Source organism: Epargyreus clarus, unplaced genomic scaffold (assembly GCF_041222505.1).
Source record: "Epargyreus clarus isolate Ecla_fem2 unplaced genomic scaffold, WU_Ecla_fem_2.2 ptg000006l, whole genome shotgun sequence".
Lineage (NCBI taxonomy): Eukaryota > Metazoa > Arthropoda > Insecta > Lepidoptera > Hesperiidae > Epargyreus > Epargyreus clarus.
Genome location: NW_027332214.1, coordinates 3,286,806 through 3,310,153, shown reverse-complemented (window position 1 = coordinate 3,310,153; position 23,348 = coordinate 3,286,806). Strand labels below are relative to the sequence as shown.

The window sequence follows — 23,348 nt, the reverse complement described above, 5'->3', positions numbered from 1 at the left end:
CTTACAAAAATGTTTACAACACCTGATAGAAATAAGACACTTACCTTCCATTTCCGTTATTACACGTAGATAGTCAGTTTTGTAAACACTAATCGAACTGTTAAATCATTCACTTTCGCTTTTGGGTGGCTACTAAACTTACAGCACGTGGAAAAACCAAAAAAAAACGATAAGTTACAATTCATAGCGGATGGCACCTTAGCGGTGCCATCAAAGTCCCTGGTGATTGGCACCACAGTTGTGCCACGAAATATTTGTTCGCCGCCAGGCGTTAAAGTTTGTCCAAAAGGCCGCCGCATTGAATCGGTTAAGTAGAAAGATAAGCACGCTCAAGTTTCCTGTCATTGCCATTTCTTTCGATAGAAACAGCTGAAATTTGCCCAACACACCGTCGTCAGTTTGGATTGGACGATTTTCAAGAGCCACAAGACTCCCTTACAGTTTGCTTTTTAAATAATTAGATTATTTTGTAGGTGTATTGTGTTGTTTATTGATCCTCCGTTAATATATCCGTTTATATGCAGAAAAACAACAATTTCAAAAACAACGAACAATTTTTTACCAATTGGAATTCTTGCTGAGATACAAAGGTATCTGATAAAGATCTGATTGAAAGGACTTGTATTAAAAATGATAGTTATTTACATGTAATTGTATGGTAATGATGCGATGAAATAATTAGATATCACTTAGTTGCTGTGATGATGCAGGATTCCTATCATGGTAGTTATAATAACAAACTTTCTGTTTGGAATCATATGAATTTGCCTAGATAAAAACAATTTAGAGTAACGTGTGAAAGAGTTACAGAAAATCAGTCACAATCACATTTATAAAAGTTCTAACAAAGGAGTACATTAATCTGTTATGAGTAGTTAATTTTTTATTGAAAGATAAAACGTAAAATTCCCGATTTAATTAAGTGTGAAACAATGTAACAAAAAGGTAGGCGAGGTGAAAATAACTCTACACAGAGTTCGGTGCCGACGAAAACGCAAACAAGATGGGCAAATAAAATAAACCAGTATTCCAATTTGTGCTTTATTTATGAAAAAAATTGTAAATTATCCTACAATGAATCTCCGAATGAAATAGACTTACATATCGTTTTATGTATCAAATACATTATTTGCTCGTCGCCAGATCAAACCACATAAGAACAATATAGTTTAAAATATTATCTACAGAATCCATTCTCGGCGATTCGATTAGCAAAAATACAATCTTCGTTAATGTTAGTTCGGCGCGGTGAGGGCGCGGTCATATTTACACGTCCAATGTACAGGCGGCGCTCAGCCCAGCAGCGCCTCCATGGTGTACGGGTGCGGCGGGTGCGGCGGGCGCGGCGGCTCCTGCGCATACACAAACTTCTATATACAAACATGAAGGGAATATGTTGTGTTCGCATTGTACGGGCTACGACATTTTGTAGCATTAGCAGTTTACGCTACATTGATGCATTTAAGTTAATGAGTCGCGTGCTCCTCTATCATTCACTATCATCTTAGCAATAGAAGTTCGTAATAAATTAGTTATTTCTATCAATCTCTATCATTTTCTATCATCCAAATATTGTATTGGGTCACGTCTCAACCCATACAAGTATTGTCATAAACATTATTTTTTTTTGTTAAGTAATTATAATTTGTTAATGTTTGGACTTTAAGAATTCAGCGATTAACCAATTCTGATTCTGTTAGAATTAGAAAAGCAAGGAGGTTCACTCATTGTCATGTACATATCTTTTGCCAATTTATTTCTAAAAAAAATATGTATAATATAATGCTAATTTGGTTATGGAATCAATCTTTTTCAGAGCACTTGGGGGCCAGAGAGATACTTATTCATTTAACAACTCGATGTGGAGCGGCGTCTACCTGTCAGTCGAGGATGACAAGTTGCAGCGGCTGTGCGGGCGCGCCCGCCGCCTTGGCCGCGCCCGCCGCCAGCGCGGCCGCCGCGCCCGCCGCCGCGCCCACCGCGCCCGCCGCGCCCGCCGCGCCGCGCATGGCCCGCCAGGGGGCGCGCGCGCCGCGTCTCAACTCGCCGCAGCTCAGGTTCCGCCGCAACGACCTTCGAACACGTAAAACGTTACTATGTATTACGTCAATTACAGAAGCTTTGTACTACAAAAACAATAGTTAATGCACGCACATTTTTCAAACAATTTCAAATTTTATAAATATGACGTAAATAACGTTGATGACTAAGAAATAAACATTTTAATTACACGTAGTATTTTAACAATATATAAATAATACATTATGCACTCTTAGCCACTGAAAGAGACTGTGGCTGCGACATAAGGTATACTTGTTAAATATCTATTTGCACAGAAATCCTAAATAGTGGACGTAGACTTCTACTATATTATTTTCAGCAATTGTAGTACTTGAAATTGTAGTAGTTGAAACTTTGAGATCATATCAAAATTAATGGAATATACTAACTTGGCAGCATCAGTGGCTCTGTAGTAGAGGTCATCAGGAGCGTCCATCCACGAGATGACGTGGCGACGACCTCCGCGGCCGGTCAAGTTTGTCGGCTTGCCGTTTACCTGTTTAAAAAAAATAAGTAGTTCTAAATAATTGTCCTTTTTGGATAATATTTAATAAAATTTATATTGACCAAATTATAAATGTACGTATTGTGGAATTGGTATGCATTTTGTAAGACAAACACAAAATCATTTCAAGACAACGATAAATATATTCCGTAACTGTCATATATTGTTGTTCCATTGACTTTTTTCGTAGACAACAGATTTTTTCAAATTTAATATTTGTATGTAGGTCATAGTTTACTGAACTCATTAAATCTACGTCGAATCATATAGTTTATTTATTTTGTAATTCTTACATCTAACATTAAAGCCTAATTCGTTAGTGTAGTTACATAATAAAAATAATAACATAATAATTGATGTTAAATGATGCATGTTTGTGTGTACACTGTATAGATACTGACGTGTGCGAAGACGTGCGCGGGCAGCGGCTGCCCGGTGGCCTGCGCGCGCGCGCACATGGCGGCGTACTGCTCGCGCGAGGGCCGCTGCATCGGCGCCGGGTGCTTGTTGGGCCGCTTGGCCGGCGGCGGCGCCGCGAGACTGCCGCCTCCTGGCACACGCGCAACAACTTTTCAGTATCTTCTTATTTATAAAATTCTCGTGTCACAATGTTAGTTACCGTACTCCTCCGAAACGGCTTTACCCATTTTCCCCAAATTTTATATGCATATTCAGAAGGTATGAGAATCGGCTACTATTTATTTTTCATACCCCTAAGTGATAAGGGTTCTTCACCCTTAACATTTTTTATTTATGGCAACACAACGTTTGCCGGAATACAGCAGCGTTTATAAGGCAGAAATAGGTGTGGCGGTGGTACCGCCGGAGTCGAACCACAAAGGGTATTATTTACTATATTCAAAGTATATTTACTCTTATTTTGTTCTGTTAAGCATGGTGCATTATTGCTTCTGTTCCGACAGCGTAAAGTGGCAAATACTAATAATAGTTTATTAAATTTTGTAATAGAGCGGGTGAAGCATAACTGATATTTAAAAAAAATATTGTTCTTTAAATTAGCGATTAGACTAACAGCGTGTTAAAATGATATCAATTTTGAAACAAACCTGCGTCAACTATATCCATATTGGAGGAGCATGAAAGAAATTGCGTTTTTAATGATAAATGTAATTTACATATACATTTTATGAACTATTGGTACACAATCAAAGAGACCAGACAGGCATGCAGTTCACCTGGTGTTAAGAGGTTTCTGCGAGCCATTTAAACGAAAAACAATAATTTCATTTAACTATTTTTATGTTACTAGGTCCACGTTTGTACACTTTTACCGGGTGATAATTTTTCAATTAACTAGAGTCACAACACAATATTTATCTTTGAGCTTCCGTACGAAATATACTAAATAATAAATTTTCATATGTATATGATCACAACAATGCGTGTTTATAGTGTATAGAAAACAGAAAATGTGTGTGAAGAGTGGCACGGGTGTGTAACTGTGTACGTACTGTCGAGCCCGTTGATGTCGTCGTACGCGCGGCGCTTGAGCGGCGCGGCGGCGGGCGGCGCGGGCGCGGGCGACGAGCGCCGCGCCTCCAGCTCCGCGCGCGACGCCACGCGCTCGTACAGCAGGCTGCCGTCTGCAAGGAGGAGACCCCGTTATTATATACCATACATACGCTTAGATAACTTTCAATGTTCTGATGTGGCAAATCAACATGGTGAATTATTGGTGATAATTGTAAGTTTCGATGTAGATATACGGTCTATTGCATGATATGTTATGTTAAATGGTTATTTTACGCCATATACATCTGTAATTGGTTCTGAATAGGATTGGAGCCCCATGTGAAATGGACCACAGATGCGTCGCTACCTGTAAATACTAAGGTGTACCTTTAAATACTAACCTTACGTGTTTCAGCCATACTACACCATTAAAACTTAAACCAGATTTTAGTAAACTTTATTTTTATAAGGCAGAAGTAATGTTATATTAATAAGAGTCGGTACATATCTGATCGATAATACGTGACGCATTTTCCGTCAGATATGTACCGACCCTTAAAGATGATATCGCCAGCGTTGAACCATAAACATGTTTTATTAGGTATTAATTATAATGAATAAAATCAAAATGGCTAGGTGTTTACCTGGCGCCTTGGGCGGCTTGGGGAAGGCGACGTGGTTCGGCACGGGCATGCGGTCGCGCGGCGTGAGCGTGAGCCAGTCCTGCGCGCGCGGCGCCGCGCCGCCCAGCGCCGCCGCCAGCCGCGCCGCCACCGCGCCCACCGGCCCGCGCGCGCGCGCCGCGCCGCCGCTCGCGCTCGCGCCGCGCAGCTCCGCGCTGCCCAGACCCGCCATTGCTATCGTACCTGGGGACAACACCGTACATTAATACTATGGAATGCACTTCCTCTCGGGGTATACCCGGAGCGCTATGGCATGGGGTTCTTTTAAAAAATATATAAAAAGAAGGCTTCTTTAAAACAGATTGCCTTAACGACTCCTTCAGTGTTGCATACGACGCGCACTTTTTATAAGGTAGTCCGCCTATCCTATCGATAATACATAGCTATAAAAAGTACTACTACTACGGTCGTGTAACGTTACATATATACTGTTTTATGTTTAATTACTTCTTTATTTCAACGACGAATATATAGTAACTACTGTATAGTGTATACATAATACGGAGTCCATATTATGAACTTCATCCAGTGTAATTATGATTGTGTTATCGTTGATAAAAATCACAACACTAGATTGTTACAACACATTATCAATCACATTGTTATTATGGTATATGTAAGCATAATACTAAGATTGTATACTCACATTCGTGTTTGACCTGGTGCAGGTTGATCGGCGAGAAGGGCGAGCGTGCGAAGTGTCGCGGGCGTCGCAGCGCGCGCGCGAGGCGTCTCGCGAGGCGCGTGAAGGGCGAGGCGCGCAGGTAGAAGGCGGCGCGCGTCTTCATCACCGGCCGCGCGCCCTCGCCGCCGCCGCCGTGCGCCGTCGCCACGTGCCGCGCGAGGTGAGCGCGCAACTTGAACTCCTGCGCGGGGACACACACAATGCTATTACATCTGGTATGTATAATCCGCGCCAAACTGCTAGTCCGCTCTGAAGCTGAACGCGCCACAGCCCTGCGCACGCGATTTGGTGCGGGGAATCGATGTGGGGTGCACCTTCCTCCGCCTCCCTCACCATGACGACGGAGCCGGGAGCCCATTCTAACGTTAGCAGTTAATCAGTGCCCTAAAGAATCTTAATGCGACCGCATTATACTCTCTTGTAATTTTTAGCTTATATTATACAAGTATAACACAGTCCTTAACTCTCTGAATTAGGGGCAACTGCCCCGAAATAAGAGTCGTAGACTGATGTTGTTGCGCACAGGTATAGTTAACATATTATACTCCGTAACGAAGAGTACATTAACGCATGTACCCGTGGGCGACTGCGGACGGTGCTGGAGGGCCCGCGTTGTCTTCGTTTCGCTGATATCTACAATTTGCTAGTACGGCGCGATTCGTTTCTATATTCGGGGCGGACAAGCAGTTTGGCGCGGACTATACCGCGGTATTTGAATGTTGAAGAAAAGACGTGTCAAAGGTCCTTTATCATCTTTTTATATATCCAATATAATCATTTAGGATAAAGCTACTATTTTTCTTAAGTAAATCATGTTAATTTCTCTTCTTACAATGAGAAAGTATAACGATTCCAAGAGAAGATGACTACCACCATAATCACAATCCTAGCAAAATAATAATAATTGAGCCGTATTTTTGCGTATCTATGGCATTTACGTAACAATTTCATTGTAATAAAAATCATTGAATGCGTTTATACTGTAAGTTATTTATTTTGACAATTCCTATTAAGAAAGCAAATAACATATTTGTAAACTGTTTACACAATATATTATAATATTCGTAACTGTAGCACATACCTTGCCGCAGTTGAGCACGGTGCAGCGGTGCGGGCGGTGCGAGGCGGACAGCGCGCCCTCCTCACCCTCGCCGCGCGCGCCCCGCGCCTCCGCTTCACTCTCGCCGAACACACCGGCGGTCTGCACACATCATCGTCATCATCATCAACCCATTACTGTCCCACTGCTGGGCACGGGTCTCCTCTCACAATGAGAAGGATTAGGCATAGTCAATCGCGCTGGCCAAGTGCGTATTGGTAGACTGCACGTACATTTGAGATGTTTTTTTATAAATCTCTCATGTATGCAGGTTTCCTCACTATGTTTTCCTTCACCGCTTAGCAAGTGATAATTAATTTCTAAAACGCACATAACTTATAAAAATCAGAAGTGCGTGCCTGGGATTTGAACCTCGGACCCCTCGATCGAGAGGCCGTGTTTTTTAATCACAAGGCTATCACTAAACTAAGTAAGGAGTAAGTTGGTTGATACAGATAGCGAATCTCGCATTGTCTTTTGTTTGGGTCTGCACAAACACACTCATAGAGTGAAGTTTTGAGGGTCGTAGAAGCCTCTGTGGTTCATCACCGGCAGCACCACACTTATTTCTGTCTCATAATAGCAGCGATAAACGCTGCTGTGTTCTGGTTTGAAGCGTGTGTAAGGGAGAAATACTTTTCAGAGGCTTTCCAGCTTAGTCCTCAGAGGTAGTAGTAGTATATAGATGTCCATGGGCGGCAGTAGCCACTTACCATCAGGTGGAGTGCATGCTCGAATGCTACTCTTATATTATAAAAAAAGGTTATAATTGTTTTCGTGCGGGTCATGTCATAATAGACATGTAAGGTCTTAGTTTGATAAGTAAGGCAGTTATCGTTAATTAGTCTTCAGGAACAGCAATGCATCAATGCTTTAACGTATTAGGGGTCGATTAACGATGTCTACAGTCAGTGGTGACAAAAATATTAATACAAAAAATGTAAGTACATATACAAGATGAATCTACAACATAGGACTTAAAGCAGTATTCAAAGCTCAAAAAGGGCAAACTTACCTTAAGACCGCCGTATTTTTTCCAATATTGCCAGCAGGAGCCGCACAGTCTGTACTGTAAATGCTGCGGTCCCCATGCATACCACTGGGTTGAATTTGTAACTGAAACGGAAAGTAATAAATATATCAATGGATTGCATTTTCTATCTACATTACTTTTAATTAATACTTTCAGCTTTTCGCATGTAATAATCAATTATAATTCTATTACTAGGACTCCATACATAATGAAAAGACACTTATCAATTGTAGGTAATAAACACCATAAATGAATGTGGTGAGAGTATTAAAATGAAATAATAACATCTTTAAAATCTGTGGAGAGCCATTTGTGATAGTAACTAAAAAAACGGTTATTGTGGGTTGGATCCATTTTGCATAACTACGTCCAATTAAACACGGCTTAAAAAATAGTAATTCACTAACCTTGGCAGGAGGCGCAGAGGCTCGCGGGCGCCAGCGCGGCGGTGCCGTTGGTCCCGCCGTTGAGCACGGCCGGCGCCTTGCCGCCCGCCGCGCCCGCGCCGCCCGCCACCAGCGCCGGGTTCGGGATGTTGCTGCAATCACCACGCGCACGCGTTACTCCACCGCTTAACACACTACACTTGCTATTGCTAACGATGTGAGTCTATTTCTGACTATTAGCTAATACATCTTATGTTATTACCGGAGCTTTTTAAGTATAACTTTTTGTTGTTAACTGGGACTTACTAAGTACAAAAACATTTAATCGCACTCTTAAAAGTAGAGTCAGAAACTTAAAGCTTTACCTTGGGAATTATTTATAGTATAATGCATGAGTAGCTTGATAGCACTTATGGTTGATTTGATCAAACAATACATTCTAAGACAACGTACAAAAATAATGAAGCAATTAAAAAATCTATTGCATGTATGTAAGTGCAAACATATGTACACTTTACACATACAACTTAGAGACTAGGGCAATAGGAATAGTCTTTCAAAATAGAAAGACATTATTGCTAGTAGGACAACTTAAGTAGACTATAGAATCAAATAAAAATACACACTTACACACAGGAGAAAAAGCAAAACACAATGATAAAAATAATAACAAAAACGCAACGAATTCGCAAACGATTATAACACGTAACACATATAAGAGTTATATATTGCATGTGTGCGGTACAAACACTCACTAATTGGGAATGTACACTTGCTTCAGCTTGGACTCCGCCTCGGCCGCCTTGACGCGCTTCTGTTGCACGTAGCGGTCCGTCGTCTTCCACATGTAGTAGTACTCCACTAGGTTCTTTAGCGTCTTCCATGGCAACTGTCATACATACGATCGATCATGTTAATATATCAAAAAAAGTTTTCCTATTTTTTTAAATATACAATATAGGAGTAGCAGACAAGCATGCAGTCCACTGATGGTAATTGGCTACGGCCTCCATGGAAATCTGTAATCAACCCCAGATAGGATCAGATTCGTATCTGATGTCCACCACAGACACCAGACACTATCCCTGAGGACTAAGCTGGATCGCCTTGGAAAAGTATGTCTATACAGTTTGGCATTGGGACAGACACATCTTGGTATAGAAGATACACCTATAATATATAAAACATATGTAAAATATGTATAAAACATGTTCTATGGGAATATGAAACATGTTCTGATTAGGTGTCCTGATTGGAAAACAACTGAGACGGGGAGCCACTGGGAAGACTTCGAAGGCTAATATCTAATTACTATCTAACAACAAAGAACTCATTATTACGATGATGTAGACTCACAAAGTCCTGTCGTATATCGCCGAAGTCCTTGCCGTACTTGTCGAGCGCCTCCTCGAACAGGTTGGCTTCTGATGCGGACCACTCCTCCATTTCGTCGCGGCAGAGCACCGGCCCGCTGGCGGGCACCAGCGACGACAGCGCCGCCTCTATACTGTAGCCCGACTTGTGAAGTGTGTCCATTGCGTGGAACTGAACAACGATATAATATATTAGTTACATAGATTAGTAAAGATTACTCACCCCTAACAAGAGCATGTAACCAGTTTTGACAATTGAAATTGCCACTGTCATCTATTTTCGTGTTTGAAAAATATTAAAAAAATAGTTTTTAGATCATTCACGAATGAAACGATATTTCTCCGCACTTTTTCTTCGATTTAGTGTTGTTGCACCAGTTAACTGTATGTAAGTATGTCGACATTGTTCCGCGTAAATTACACCATGACAGCCATTAAATGGCTTACAGAATTGTCAGCCGTTTAAGCCATTTAATGGCTTCCTTCAATTACAAGGCGGTGAGATATCTACACTTATCTACGATTAGTTATTAAATAAAAATCAAACACGCAAAGTGGCCCCTAGGCGTGTTAGACTTCTAACTTTTCTAGTGACAATATAGTTATATAGCATCAACTATATATGTTTATTTAGATTTATTTCATGCATGCATTTACTTTCTTAGTCTTTAAAGCTACACATGCAAAAGGCAAATGTTAAAAAATGTTATTCTTGTTATTACAAGAATTATTATTGTAACTTGGTGGTAATAAATATATAATTAAGCACTATATGGTCATATTATTGCATATAAAGCCTCAAAATTCTTTTCATGCCATATCTGAGAGTCACCAATTAAGATCATCTCTGGGAAGCGATTGATGAATTTTGTGCCTATATTGACAATATTCAGCAAGTATATGTGTGTTTAAAGTAAAATTTAAAAGCAGTAATATGATCGTGAGAGATTAGAACCGACCAGGGTGATGTCCCGGCTGGCGGCCGCGGCGGACATGTGCAGGGAGGGCTGCTTGACGCTCGAGGAGCAGTCGAGCGCGCGCGCGAACGTGCCCACCGAGCGCGACACCACCAGGAACTGGTCGATCTGCCGGTCCGTGAGCCCGTGCTCCGGCGTCCATACCAGCGTCTCGAGCGCTTCGCCGTTGCGCGGGTCCTCCTCGCCTAGAAATATCACAATAACTTATATTATTATTTATTTACTTTAAGGTTCACCAACACAAGATATCGTCCTTAATTTCTAACACATCATTTATTGTTCAATCGTGTTCTTGCAATTAAAGGTGAACACAACTTACATGTTTATTAAAGTACTACATTATAATTATTATTAAAAAAAGCTAACTATAAATATTATGATTAAAATTTTATTACATTATAATTAGAAAGTCCTAAAATAATATATATAATATAATATATATGAATATGTTTCTTCAGTTTTGGTGCACTTGCTGTTAAGTGGACAATAATTTTCCGTTTGTCATTAATTTCTAATGGAATAGGACCTACATTTAAATTTAAGATGGAATTGATTAATGTCTGCATAATCAAGTTATTTATCATGTAAATTTTGCATGCACTCATGCTGACCAGCAGAATGTTCAGTCTTCAGAGAGATTAATGCAGTGCAGTCTAAGCTCACCGAATTTTATCCTTTAGAGACATATTTTCTTTTCTGTCTACTCATATAGTTTTTAGCTATATCACGCTATAACCAGACCTATACCTTCCCGGTTGGATGGTCATCCGTTCGTACTGAAGGGCACGTTTAATATTACAATTAGAGTATATTAAATGGAAAGCATGCAAGACTATAACTAAAAAAGCGTCATCAAAATATTCTAAGATTAGTTACACATTATATTTTATATGAACTGAAGATATGAAGTAGCTTTATAAAGACCACATTCCCCACAAATATATCTATAACGATACGTACCTTCTTTTAATAAATTAGTTACTTCAGTCTGATATCTACTTCCAACTCTGATTTCTCCCTTATCTGCTAATAAAGTCTTTTGTGAAGGATCAAATACTAAACAATAAAAAAATGCGTCCTGAAACAATAGAAAAGTTGTGTATTAAAATACAATCTTACAAACAGACATATTGCTATGTTACTTCGTGCGAAAAAGTTTGAAAATAAAAATTGAAGATACATATTACCATAGTTTATAACAAGTAAATGTTTGTTTACGTGTAAAATATTACTACCGGTGTCTAGATATTCTTTTCTAGTGAGTAAACATCACAAGGCTATGTGGGTTTTGATTAATAGCTATTGATTTTGTATGCTTAGGCGGCAATAGCGACGATTGCTACAATGACGTTGCATGTTTATGATGTAAAAATAGCAAACCGGCACCTTACTAACTCCTTTACCACTAAAAACTACAATCAGTTTTAAGTGAGAACTTCTGATATGGTGAAACCATTTTTACTCGTACTTTCAAGTATGTTTTTTTGATGTATGTTAAGTCTGGTGTAGATGGGTTATTCTTTAAACCAAAAAAACGGAATACGAGTGCTGATGTTGCAAAGTGTGGTGTGTTATTATTAACGGCTGCACTACTGCTGAGCAAACGTCTCCTCTCAGAACGTTACACTCAAAGCGAGAAGAGGGCGGCGTGTATTTGTGTTCTTTTGCAATTAAATCAAATAAAGTAATCGATAATATAACTACAGATTTGCAGTAATCGTCGCAATGTTTCGTGTAAAGAAAACAATAGCGAATGCCGAGAATATCAGCTTTTTGTATAGATCAAGGGAATTTGTCGCGGTGGTGATTGGCATTGATGGTATCGGACACGGACGTCGACGTAGTATAACGAGTACACTCACAAAATGGCTGACTGCGTTACTATTTAATTGCGATATGATAATACGATGAACGAATCGTCGTGCGGTAATTCTAAGCCTTTCTCATAATATTCTTATGAAAACGTGTATTGATTAAGAAGAGCGCGTGGGTAAAGACTGATGAAAGTTTAAGGGCTAGAAGACCATAGCCACAACAACCATTTTTGATTGGTCAACGATCGACATAGGCTACGTGCGATGGATAACAAACTCTAATAAGGCTGGAAATCATTTAAAATTCATTGATTTCTTTATAAAAGCTAATGAAACATTACTAGTCACGGATTTTTTTATGTAATTGAAGTAGCAAACAAGCACACAGTCCACTTGACGCTAAGTGCTCACTGCCGCCAATGGACATCGGTAATCAGCTTCGTACAGGATTGAAGCTCTAATTGAGGTCGATCACAAACATTGCTACCTCGTAGTATTAAGTTGGAATGCCTCATGTAATTGACTTAGCCTCACCACACCTATGAAATCGGAAAACAGCAGCGCTTATAACGCTGAGTCAACCCACGAAGGGGGTACATGCACAAAAAAGCTGCAACTGTTTTTACGTTCCACTGCTAGGCACTAGTCCTCTCCACAACTGGGGATGCCCTGGAGCACAGTCCACCACGGTACTCTAATGCGGGTTGGTAGGGGCAATGGCATTGACCAGATTATATATAGAGATTCGTCGTCAGGAGCTAATAGTGGATTTATTAGGTGGATGGTGAACACGCTACATTGTCGATCAATTGTGCAGTAATAATTAAATACGTTTCACTGAGTATGCGCTCAATCTACTTTCTGCGTCAAGGACTACCAGTTCTAGATCGACTTGAAACAAAACGTACATTTTGTGAGGTGTATGTACGATTAAAATAATTGTATGCATGCTCGTTAGTGAATTGAGAATATTAAAATGAGCATGTTACATATTTTTTGTGCGAATTTCGAGTAGTCCTTTGTTTGGCTTGATATCTACTCGTAAATAATTAATTTTTGATTGGATTTATGTTTAAATGTGTATGTACGCGTTTCTGTGTGTCCTTAAAACCGTAGGTTAACACATGGAATAGTAAACTACTATGGGACTATGAAAGTAGAAGGTGTCATCTTAATTTCTGTAGTTGTTTTTTTTTTAGGTCTTACGTATCACAATAACGTCGATATCATAATACGAGTACAGTTTATGACATTCGGATTACCAATCACAAAATAAAATAACGTCACGTTGTGTTAAGATTCGACCTCTACATTTGTAATAGCAAACAATACAAAACAGGAAACGCGGACAGTGATACGAGATAGGTCGACAAGTGCAGGCTCATTTCCTTATTAGTTAGTGTAGATGGAATATTATTGTAAGTTATGATGACGCTTAGTTATATTGTGTAATGTGTAACGACTTTATATTTGGAACGCTTGACTTTATTTCGGCACCATCACAGTCATATGTTCTGTTCTATTGTAGCATGTTTTGTTCTGTTGTTCTAGGATTCAGTAGTTAGAGTTAGAGGCGTATGATTCATGAGGTGTACCTACTTAGTCATCATGGGTGTGATATTTATCTGATCGACTTTATGGAGGAATCCTATTTAGAATAGATTTGACAAATTTATGGGATTCAGTGGCCAGAAAATTGGATGCATGCCGGTCGGCGACGCCAGTTTACTAGTTTTATGAAATAAAATATGACAATGGATCTCCCATGTACCTACCTACTAAAGTAAACATTTATAATAAAATTATGTATTTTTTCATTTATATCATTACAACGGTGTAAAATACAATTATGAAATTGAAGTCTATAGCATACAAATAATTGTGTAATAATAACTTTAGATGAACGAAATAGTTTTAAAAAGAGATTGTACGCAGGAATTTTATTTACGGTTTAAGTATCATTACACACGAATCAATGTACGTTTAACGATTTTTGTTAATTGTAGTTTCAATACCTGCTCTATCATTGGTATTCTAACAAAATGTCTAAAACGTAACATTTAATATACATTAATTGAAAAAGTTTTTCATTTTATTTTCATTTTTAAATATAAAAAATGTTGTAAGGTACTTCACCTAAGTACCACACACATTCCATATAGGCTCATTCGTGTGACATGCCGGTGCATAAGACAAAATGGCGGACACGACATAACAATCGTGACCCGTGTGACGCGGCGCGGTAAGCGTAGTAGCGGTGGAGCGAAAATAAATTAAAAAATCATCCTCATCTCGCGCGTCATTAATTTGTAGTCACGTGTTCTAATCATTAATTACATAACTAGGATTTAGAAAAACACATTTAATAAACTGATTAGCTATAATTTTTTAAATAAAATAATGTGTGGTGTGAAGCTACATTTAGAAAGTTTACTTATTTTGTTCGGTCGCAATCGCTATTAAAATCCGGTAGGAATATCAAAACAACATTAATACTTCGCGGTAATCACATAGCAGTATGTATAGTATATAATGCTTTTGCAGAAGAAAGCGAGGAGTACCTCCTATGTTATTTACAATTTAAAAACAACTGTAGTGTTGCGAGATTTTGTCCGATGACAGCGATGTTTGATCCCGATAATGATGCAGTCTCTACATCGCGGTGTACATGCAGCAAGGGAAGCGGCATGACGTTGCGCCGTACTACTAGAGAAGCGCACTAGTGCGGCTACGGGCGAGTCGGCGTTGAGTGGTTGTTGCGTGGCCGGTACATACTCACATCCTTATTGAGATAGCTGAGCAGCGACTCTGTCTCGTTGAGGAGCGTGACGGAGCACTTGCCGCGGATGTGCGTGGCGGGCAGCGTCTCCACATGCCGCGAGAGGAACAGTTCGCGGTGCTTCGCCTGGTGCCGCTGCTTCGGCGCCAGGCCGTCCGTGCCCGGCAGCTCTGTAGATTCCTCCTCCATCGCTACTGCAAATTCAGAAACATCTACTTCAAATCATACATTCCTTTCATTAGCCGATTGTTTCAATTCCATCCGAGAGTTATTTAATGTAAAGTAGAGAACTAGAATTCTCTAGGCAAATGTAAGGTACATAGTACATACTATTTTTAATAAAATTTCATATCATTAAGGGCCGATACCAATCTTTAATTTCATTAACTAGTCCCTACAGTTATAACATGCATATGACGCAATAGACGTATCGACCTTTCTAATGTAAATCATAATAAGAATGACATGAAATAATTTAAAAATATTGTATTTGACAAATTAAAATGGACTTAATTGTACAAACTGTTCGGGGTCATCTAAATACACATAGCGTTCCTATAGTCTGCTCTACCTTTGGTATGATTTTTTTTATTTAGCCTTCATTATTTTGGTGTAACCATGACTTCAATGCTTATACTTTAATATAACGTCTAAATAAATGCACGTTAAAAATTATAAAACAAACTATTGCTTGACGTTTAGTATAAAAAAATCCGTTTCTTTAGTTGCAAGATTTTATAATAAATGTTTATAAAACATACAAATGTTGTTTTAAACTATACCTATTGCATATTTTTCATCAATCATAATTCTAGTCTCACGAATAGCTTATACAACATTAGTTTTGAACTGTGAACGGCCGAGAATGCCATGTTCGTGCAAGGACATCTTTCGAGTGATTAATTGTAAACCACCGTTCTTAAAAGTATGTTTATAATTTAAATAAGTTTCATTACAACCAACAACGTACTCTTAAAGGAATTGAAATTAACTTGTATAATAGACAAATATGATGACGACTCTGCGATCATATGCTTATCAAATCTATACCCATTGGGCAATTAAAGTTCCAGAATGTAAAATGTCTAATCAGGGGGCATTTTGATGTCACTTCTTTGGTTTTGAACGAAAATACACCATCATTTCGACAAGTAATGAAATAAGAAAAAATATTATAGATTAATAGTAATTTCCAAAGCAATTTGCAGCCACCGCTGATGGAGTATCTAACGCCAGCTACAAAGGAAGTCGAGATAGGTCATAAATTAACGCCACAATTTCGCGAGTAGATAGTGTGTCCACATTATGTTGTGGACCTAGGCACCTATAGTTATCACAGTGATTCATCACCGGCTCGAACGTGGCCAGTGCAACGGAGCACCGTGAATGCGATTTGCGTAAGAGCAGAAATCTCGTCGGCCTGTGCGGGTCACTGTACTTTGGAATTATGCATTTAAGCAAATTTAGTAAGTGGCAGTGTGTTATTGAGGCGGTACTGTTCGAATGTCGAACACATTTTTCTATTTTGCTATTAGATTTGAAATTATATTTAAAACCATACGCTTTAGACAACGCATGGAACAAAGTCCTAATAATGACATATAATTTTAAGATGTCTAAAGCAACTAATTCCTTGAAAAGGAAATAATAAATAACTGTATCAGATTCGCATTGGATAAATAAACACAACATAAATATAGATAAATGATTCTCATTAATTAAAGTATTTTAATTACGAAGAGATAGATGTCGCTCTCGCTGCGCTATTAGCACCGGGCTGCTGTGCAGGGCAGGTGCGTTGCGAAACATGCCCACGTCAGCTTATGATTTTTATGTGCCGATGTACCGCCCCGACCGCCATTACGACACGCGCACTCGTATCACAACACAACATGTCCGTCATACCACTTTATTCGTATTAAATAAAAGTACCGCAATCGCGCCTTTTCATTTCGTTGGAGATTATGCTCGTAATAAGATCATCAGTGCGCTCTTATGAAGCGTTTTATGTTTTTTTTTGTAACACCAGGTGGCGAAGTGTTGTTATACATAATTTATATAATTTTATCTGGATGAATCGACGTGTCCTTAATTGACTGTCAGACCCTGACCGTAAATGACGGATAGAAATAAAACAATGTTTTGTAGCAAGAACCTAGAAATAGTTTATTGATCTTTGAACCTGTAACATCTACTGTAATTTAAAATATAGAGCCTCTGTTAGCAGATGTGACGGCTCCTGTTAGCATTTTATGGACTAAAAATTAAAGGCGTCTATCATATTTAAGATCTCCCTTACAATACCTACATTTGTTTACCCCTACATTTTATTCTGCCGTCGATTATTAGAATGCAGTATTAGAATATTATTACAAGCATTTTTTTTGTTTTTCAGTGTGCTTGGTAAATTTAAGCGGATTAAAAACAGGACTAAACAAAAGGTGTAATACACATCCTCGCAAACGTATTGTGCCTGAGGGGCCCAGCGGCGCGGCGGCTGGGCGGCTCGCGACCGCGTCACGCGTCGACACGCCGCGAGACGCCATCGTCGCCGCCATACGATGACCCCACTTAGCTCAAATACTTAGAAACAAGCGATACACTAAAAATTGGGTCATGTTCATAATTTCATCGAGTAGGTTCACAATATAAAAGTTGGCGATATCGAAGACCGGTTTTAAGTTAAGATGGCTTTTGAGTGGTAAGCGCGGCGCGTGCGGTCGGAGGGGTCGGGGCGTCGAGGGGTGGGTAGGCACCGGCTACTTATTATTACCGCACAGTCTCACGCAGACACCTCAGTCATACCACACGCCTAATAATAAAAGCATAGCTCGCTAAATGAGTCGGTGTGAAATAGGGTCTCGTCGGTTCGTGTCAAGCCAACCATTTAAAAAATAGTAATAACGTTCGCAATGAATCGACTATTTTTTATATCAGCAAATAATTCAGAGCGTACTCGGCGCACACTGAAACATCGTTACGGCTTAAGCGAATTCGGCAATATTGCCGAGCATTACTTTTTTGTTGGAATTGGATACAGAGTCAACCCATTATTGGCATTAGCCGAGAATGGGGAAGGGGGAAACAAAGACGAAATAGATGTTAAAGCAAGCGGGCACATTAATTCCATCGGCAATACAGAGATGAGAGCGTAGTCGTAAGGGAAAAACTGAAAGCACGATTATTTCGTTTGCCCTAGCTTATATAGTTGTGGTATTGAAGTAATTGACGAGCAACATCGACGTTTCGTTTATTAGACTAGAGTTTGCCACATATTCGCATGTGGCAAAACGCAATATAGTTTTACAACATTAGTAAGGTTTGATGCGTTTTTGGCATAATAAATTAAAGTCTCTACTTCGTCTTTTTCATTAGTAAACTTTAGGTATACTGCAAAAATGGTAAAATATGTCCAGGGGACAATTATAATATCAATAAATAATTTATTAATTCTGTAGTCTAATGCAAATTGTTCTTGCTAAAGGATTTGCATTTTTATAGTATAGAGATGTTCTGTTCTTTATACCCTTGATAGGCCTTATATGTTATTTAAAATCATACTAGCTTTTTAATTTATCCCCTTTACTTAACAAAAATCAGTTAGCTGGTAAAAAAACTTTTACACGTATACTATAAATACCCTCACTAGAAAAATGACATTATCCTATCATAGCGGAGTGTGAACACAAATCCATCGATACGATTTAGCTGGTTTCCGATAGCCATCACTAGGGCGAGGGCCCGCCATTACCACGCGGCCCGGGGGCGGCCGCCGAATTGTGGGGGATTTACTTTATGATAATTATTTCGATTGGCTCCTTTTCGCAAGGAGCCCGCTTGTGACGCTTACTCGAGATGAGCGCAGCGGAGCGCCCGTAAAAATCAAAGCTTTTTAAACCGATTCGCATTTACGAACGGCCAATTTGCCGCGACATCGACTCAAATTACGAATCGTTTTTGGATTCGACATTGAGGAAGAAGGTTTAATTACAATGAAAATTCACTTTATGATAATTGTGAATACTTTTAAATTAACTCACTAACGAAGTCACTTCTGCAAATAACCAAATTAAATGCGACCTCGGTTTAAATTAGTAACGGATATTAGGATTAATAAAAATAGGAACACTTAACTTGAATTGACAATTTCATACGTTACTATAAAAACTTAACAGCTATAGGTTCCTAGACTGGCAGCTGCAGGATTAAACGCCGTTTAATAGTGTTTACAGTAATGATATTATTCACTGTCCGCTCTTTAATTATCCTGTCCTGGCGTCGCTTATGGCGGTATAATCTTAAGAATCGACTAATATCTCAAGAATAACGGTATCAGCGAAATGTAGTTCTGACCGTGAATTCTTAGAAGCACACGGAATGCAAAATCACGACATGCGTCTCATGTACCAACCTCATGAATATAAAACATAACGCAGAAGGAGACAAGCCTATGCGCTTGTTGTATGATACTTATCGTGATTTGTACATATTTCTGTTATTTGTAATCGAAAGCCTGTGGAAATACTTTTGTTACACACTATTATACTGTAATATATATGTGTGATAAGAGAGTCGTTTCTTCGGACTGTCTCAGATTTACTTGATGTTTTTGGCTGAGTTATCCGTTCAGGTTAGAGCGCATTTTGATTAATAAATAGAGATTCAATCAAGTTTAAGCCAATGTATAAGCTACGCAAGTAGAATAACCGATATTAAGCGAATATGTAATACGCATCTTAATAATATAGGTGGTACACATAGGTCTCCTTAGAGTGAAATACCTGTCTATGTGAACTTCAAATGATCCTGGTTAAATATACTTGAAGCATCGATGTTTTAGATTAGAACTATGTTGTTAATTAATGACTTTGGACAACAAGAAAGTAATTGTATGGATCTTTTTACTACTCTCAATAGGAATATTTGCTTTCCTACTGTCTTTGATATAGCCATGTTGTTTCGAAGGTAGACAAGTAATAGCGTTTAGGAGGCCATCGAAGCGGCTTTTCAGACTTCCGACACTACAATGTCGAATACGGAAGGGTATTCGATGTCCTCCGCAAAATTTTATAGACATTAATGTAAAGAAATAATTCAATTTATGAGCGTGTTTAAGGTAATTTCTTGCATAATTGAAATAAATTATCATTACTTCACAATTGTTGCACATCAAGACATTAGCTGGAAGGTCTATGGGTTCATGAACTGTCTCACATTAATATGGATAAGTAGTTACGAGGTACAGTTTTATGTAAAGAAATGTACTTTGTTACAACTAATTCTGGTTTAAGCGGTGTCGACGCTTATCTAATCTGGGGGCCATGGCGACATTATGATGACCGAGATTAACTTTAAATGAATTGGCTCTATTTTATTACAAATCATCTCAGGATAGTTTACTTTGAAGATACACTGTTATCGGTTATGAAAATATTTACAACAGTGATTTCATTCCTTGTTTCAAGTATTTTATGGATGCTACGTTGGTGTTTATGAACTTTTTCATATTTATTTTATGAACATTACTCGACGGTGTTTGTTGTCGAGTGGCCCGTGGGGTCGGGTCTTCTTAGCCGAATGGGACTTGTTTGGCAATTTAATATCACTGGATTATGGATCCACACGCATCACTACGCAACTAATTAAAGCGTAGGCAAAGAGAAAATGGCAATCTGTGGAGTCCCCCCCCTCCGTTAGTGGGGGGGTGTCGGTTACGTGTGCCCCCTTGGGGTGGTCGGGTGTATGGTTTTTCTGCTCGGGCATCCTTTGCTTACTTATTGATCCAGTCAAATGTGTGGAGGTGGCGCGGTGGGTGGCGCGCCCGGCCCCGCACCCCCCGAAGGGGGTACGTCCAAATAAATCTGCCCGCCCGCGAAACACCGCAGTGACAACAGCAGCCGCCGGTAAGATGCGGTAGCACACTATCTATAGGCAGTCATCATCTCTTAGGATTGCAACAATCTCGGGGCCCAAGACGGTGTCCCGCCTCCGTTGGACCCCCGATGTGAAGCCCGTATAGTGGCATTTAATTGAAATCATTTCCATCGGAAGGCTGCGGCGGGCGCGACCTTAGAAACAGGCATGCGCGCGACCGCTGGAGGTACCTAATGTTGAAACCGCGACGCCTCTGCTATTTTCATAGGGGTCAATGACGTCTTGCCATCAAACAAAAGATATCACGTGTATATCAAAATCAATACTTGATTCGAAACAAATTGTATATCTACTAGGTTTCAGCCGCGTCAACTTTGTAATCTTTGATTGTAAAATAATATCTTTAATTCTTTACCAAAAGTTCCATTAAATCAGCATTTATTTTGTGTGATGCTTAACGAAACTTCGCCAATTTATAGTCTAAGTACAAAAGTACCAAAACATATGTTTTCAATGGATTTCATATTTTGTTATAATTTCGTTAAACTTTTAAATTCAATTAAAATGAAAAAGTAAAAATAATGGCATATATTTACATAATCAATGACGTAGGCATAACATTTATTTGCAAAACACGCTAAAAATAATGAATACCATAATAAACAGGTTATGATTAGTTTTTCTATCTCATCAGTTAGTCGATCTTGCAAACCTCGCAATGACACTCGCTGTTTTTGATATTGACGAACAATGATTAAGTTGTATATCTGGATCTATAATTATCACAAATTAGGTAAACATCACCTTCGTAATACCAAATGGCTGTTTTATAACTCTACGTCTTAAAATCTATAGAATTTTATGTATGCAAGTCCAAATTAAACAATCACAAACAATTTAGTGAGGTTATCTTTTTAGGGCACAGGATGACTCGTTGTCTCTTATGCGAACGTTATGGATGTATTTATGTTCGTATCTTATAGTATGAGCTCTGACCACGTGATTACGAAGTCCACTGATTTATAACTACAATATTTTTATTGATAAATTAATGAGAATACTTTTACAACGGAATACCTGTAACGTAGGGTTACAGGTAATCCGGTAAATATAGTATTATAATTTTATTTCAATAAATATAATCAAGACGGATTCAAATAACTTATCATTTATTCTCATAAAAATGTTCAAATCAAATGAAAATAATTTAAATAATAGTAAATATTACTTTATTTAAACAGTTTTCGATAACCATGATCCTATTTTATACAATTAGCCGTCTTTAAAAGTAATTTACATTAATAAAAAAACAGACGAACCAAGATCCCAGTCGGATCTTAGCCTGTTACGTATGCATCAAAACATCGAACTGAATGTTGAAACTGCCTGATTGATGATGTTTGGCGCGAAGACATTCGTAAGTCGCAAAAGTCTGCGGTGAAAAAAACTGTATATTTTAGGTCATTCGCCAGTCAGTGTAGGTGTCAACAAACTGAGCGTCCCAGTTCTGGCGAGCTGCTGAAATTTGATTTATGTGGACACCGAAGCTTAGTAGCTGGGATCGAAAAACGTTTGGAAGATTAGCGCCACGTAATCCGAACGATCGGTAGCTTGGAGATGTTTGCAAGATATTCCAAACATCATAAGAAATGTTACTGTAACGTATAAATGTTAAATAAGTTCAAGTTAATTAAAACAATCAAATAACATATAAACTATGACTTGCTTTAAGGGCGAAGGCAAACACAGTGAGGAAATATACACGTCGGAGAGAATGCGAAGTCCACTAATTCGAACTTGGCCAGCGCTGTGGACTATGGCCTACCCCCATTTCTCTCTGACAGGAAATCCGTGCCCAGATGTGGTATAATCATAGGTTGATAACGAATCAAAACATTACGACTTGTTAAACGAGAAATAACTATTTTGTGTCTTTAATAGGTAAGTAGGAACGTAACCATAAAAACTTCCATCCTGTCGATCCCAACTTCATTTTCCATATGCACTAAGGTGGCACAGAAGTGAGCTATTTATAACATACTCGAATTAACATTGTAATACGTATGCGTCTTTAATAATATTTGATGACTATTGACGTTGCATGAATATAAAGTAGGAAAGTCCATAAATGGTTCGTAAAATGAGATCCAGTCGTAAAAATACCGACAAAATATCTTTACAATTGCAATACAACTTGAAAGCTACAGTTAGACTATAAAGTAGGAAAAGAGTAGAATCCACTCAGCGATGTTTTGCTGAAGATATCGGTTAGAGTGCTATCGAGTTGTACGGCGCACCGTCAGAGCAAGACAATCAATTTATCCGAGGAGTACCTACGCCACTCTTTGCAAACGGGACACGTCTCGGACCCCGGGGTCTGCGTGCAATCTTAATCTTACAGCTTCCGTTGCTAATCCGGGTGATCGCTAGCCGCTAAGTCGGCGCTAAACAGACGCCCCGCTAATAGCGCCCAACGACAGGCCACAACTAAACACTAAAACAATTTTAAATTACGTTGTACTACGAAAGAACCACAACTATGATTATTTTTGCCACGCTTCATGAAAAAATATTATAATAATAAGATAGATTCATAAACCCATCCA

At 39.0% G+C, this 23,348-nt stretch overlaps 1 protein-coding gene across 2 annotated transcripts in view; it reads right to left on the bottom strand.

The window, feature by feature from the left end:
* Positions 1-1,025: 1,025 nt before the first annotated feature.
* MTA1-like (metastasis associated 1-like) overlaps positions 1,026-23,348 on the bottom strand; it is a 76,154-nt gene continuing 53,831 nt past the window's right edge. The window contains exons 4-18 of one of the 2 annotated variants that reach the window (XM_073073642.1): positions 14,869-15,062; positions 11,236-11,353; positions 10,258-10,460; positions 9,282-9,470; positions 8,681-8,814; positions 7,947-8,077; positions 7,522-7,622; positions 6,489-6,608; positions 5,369-5,588; positions 4,684-4,905; positions 4,039-4,170; positions 2,968-3,116; positions 2,451-2,557; positions 1,878-2,073; positions 1,026-1,352 (exon numbers count right to left, since the gene is read on the bottom strand). In XM_073073642.1, the coding sequence (XP_072929743.1) occupies positions 1,881-2,073; positions 2,451-2,557; positions 2,968-3,116; positions 4,039-4,170; positions 4,684-4,905; positions 5,369-5,588; positions 6,489-6,608; positions 7,522-7,622; positions 7,947-8,077; positions 8,681-8,814; positions 9,282-9,470; positions 10,258-10,460; positions 11,236-11,353; positions 14,869-15,062 (2,213 nt within the window). In that variant the 3' untranslated portion in view covers positions 1,026-1,352; positions 1,878-1,880. Of the gene's footprint in view, positions 1,353-1,877; positions 2,074-2,450; positions 2,558-2,967; positions 3,117-4,038; positions 4,171-4,683; positions 4,906-5,368; positions 5,589-6,488; positions 6,609-7,521; positions 7,623-7,946; positions 8,078-8,680; positions 8,815-9,281; positions 9,471-10,257; positions 10,461-11,235; positions 11,354-14,868; positions 15,081-23,348 lie in introns of both variants that reach the window. The other variant, XM_073073641.1, reaches the window with a different exon arrangement.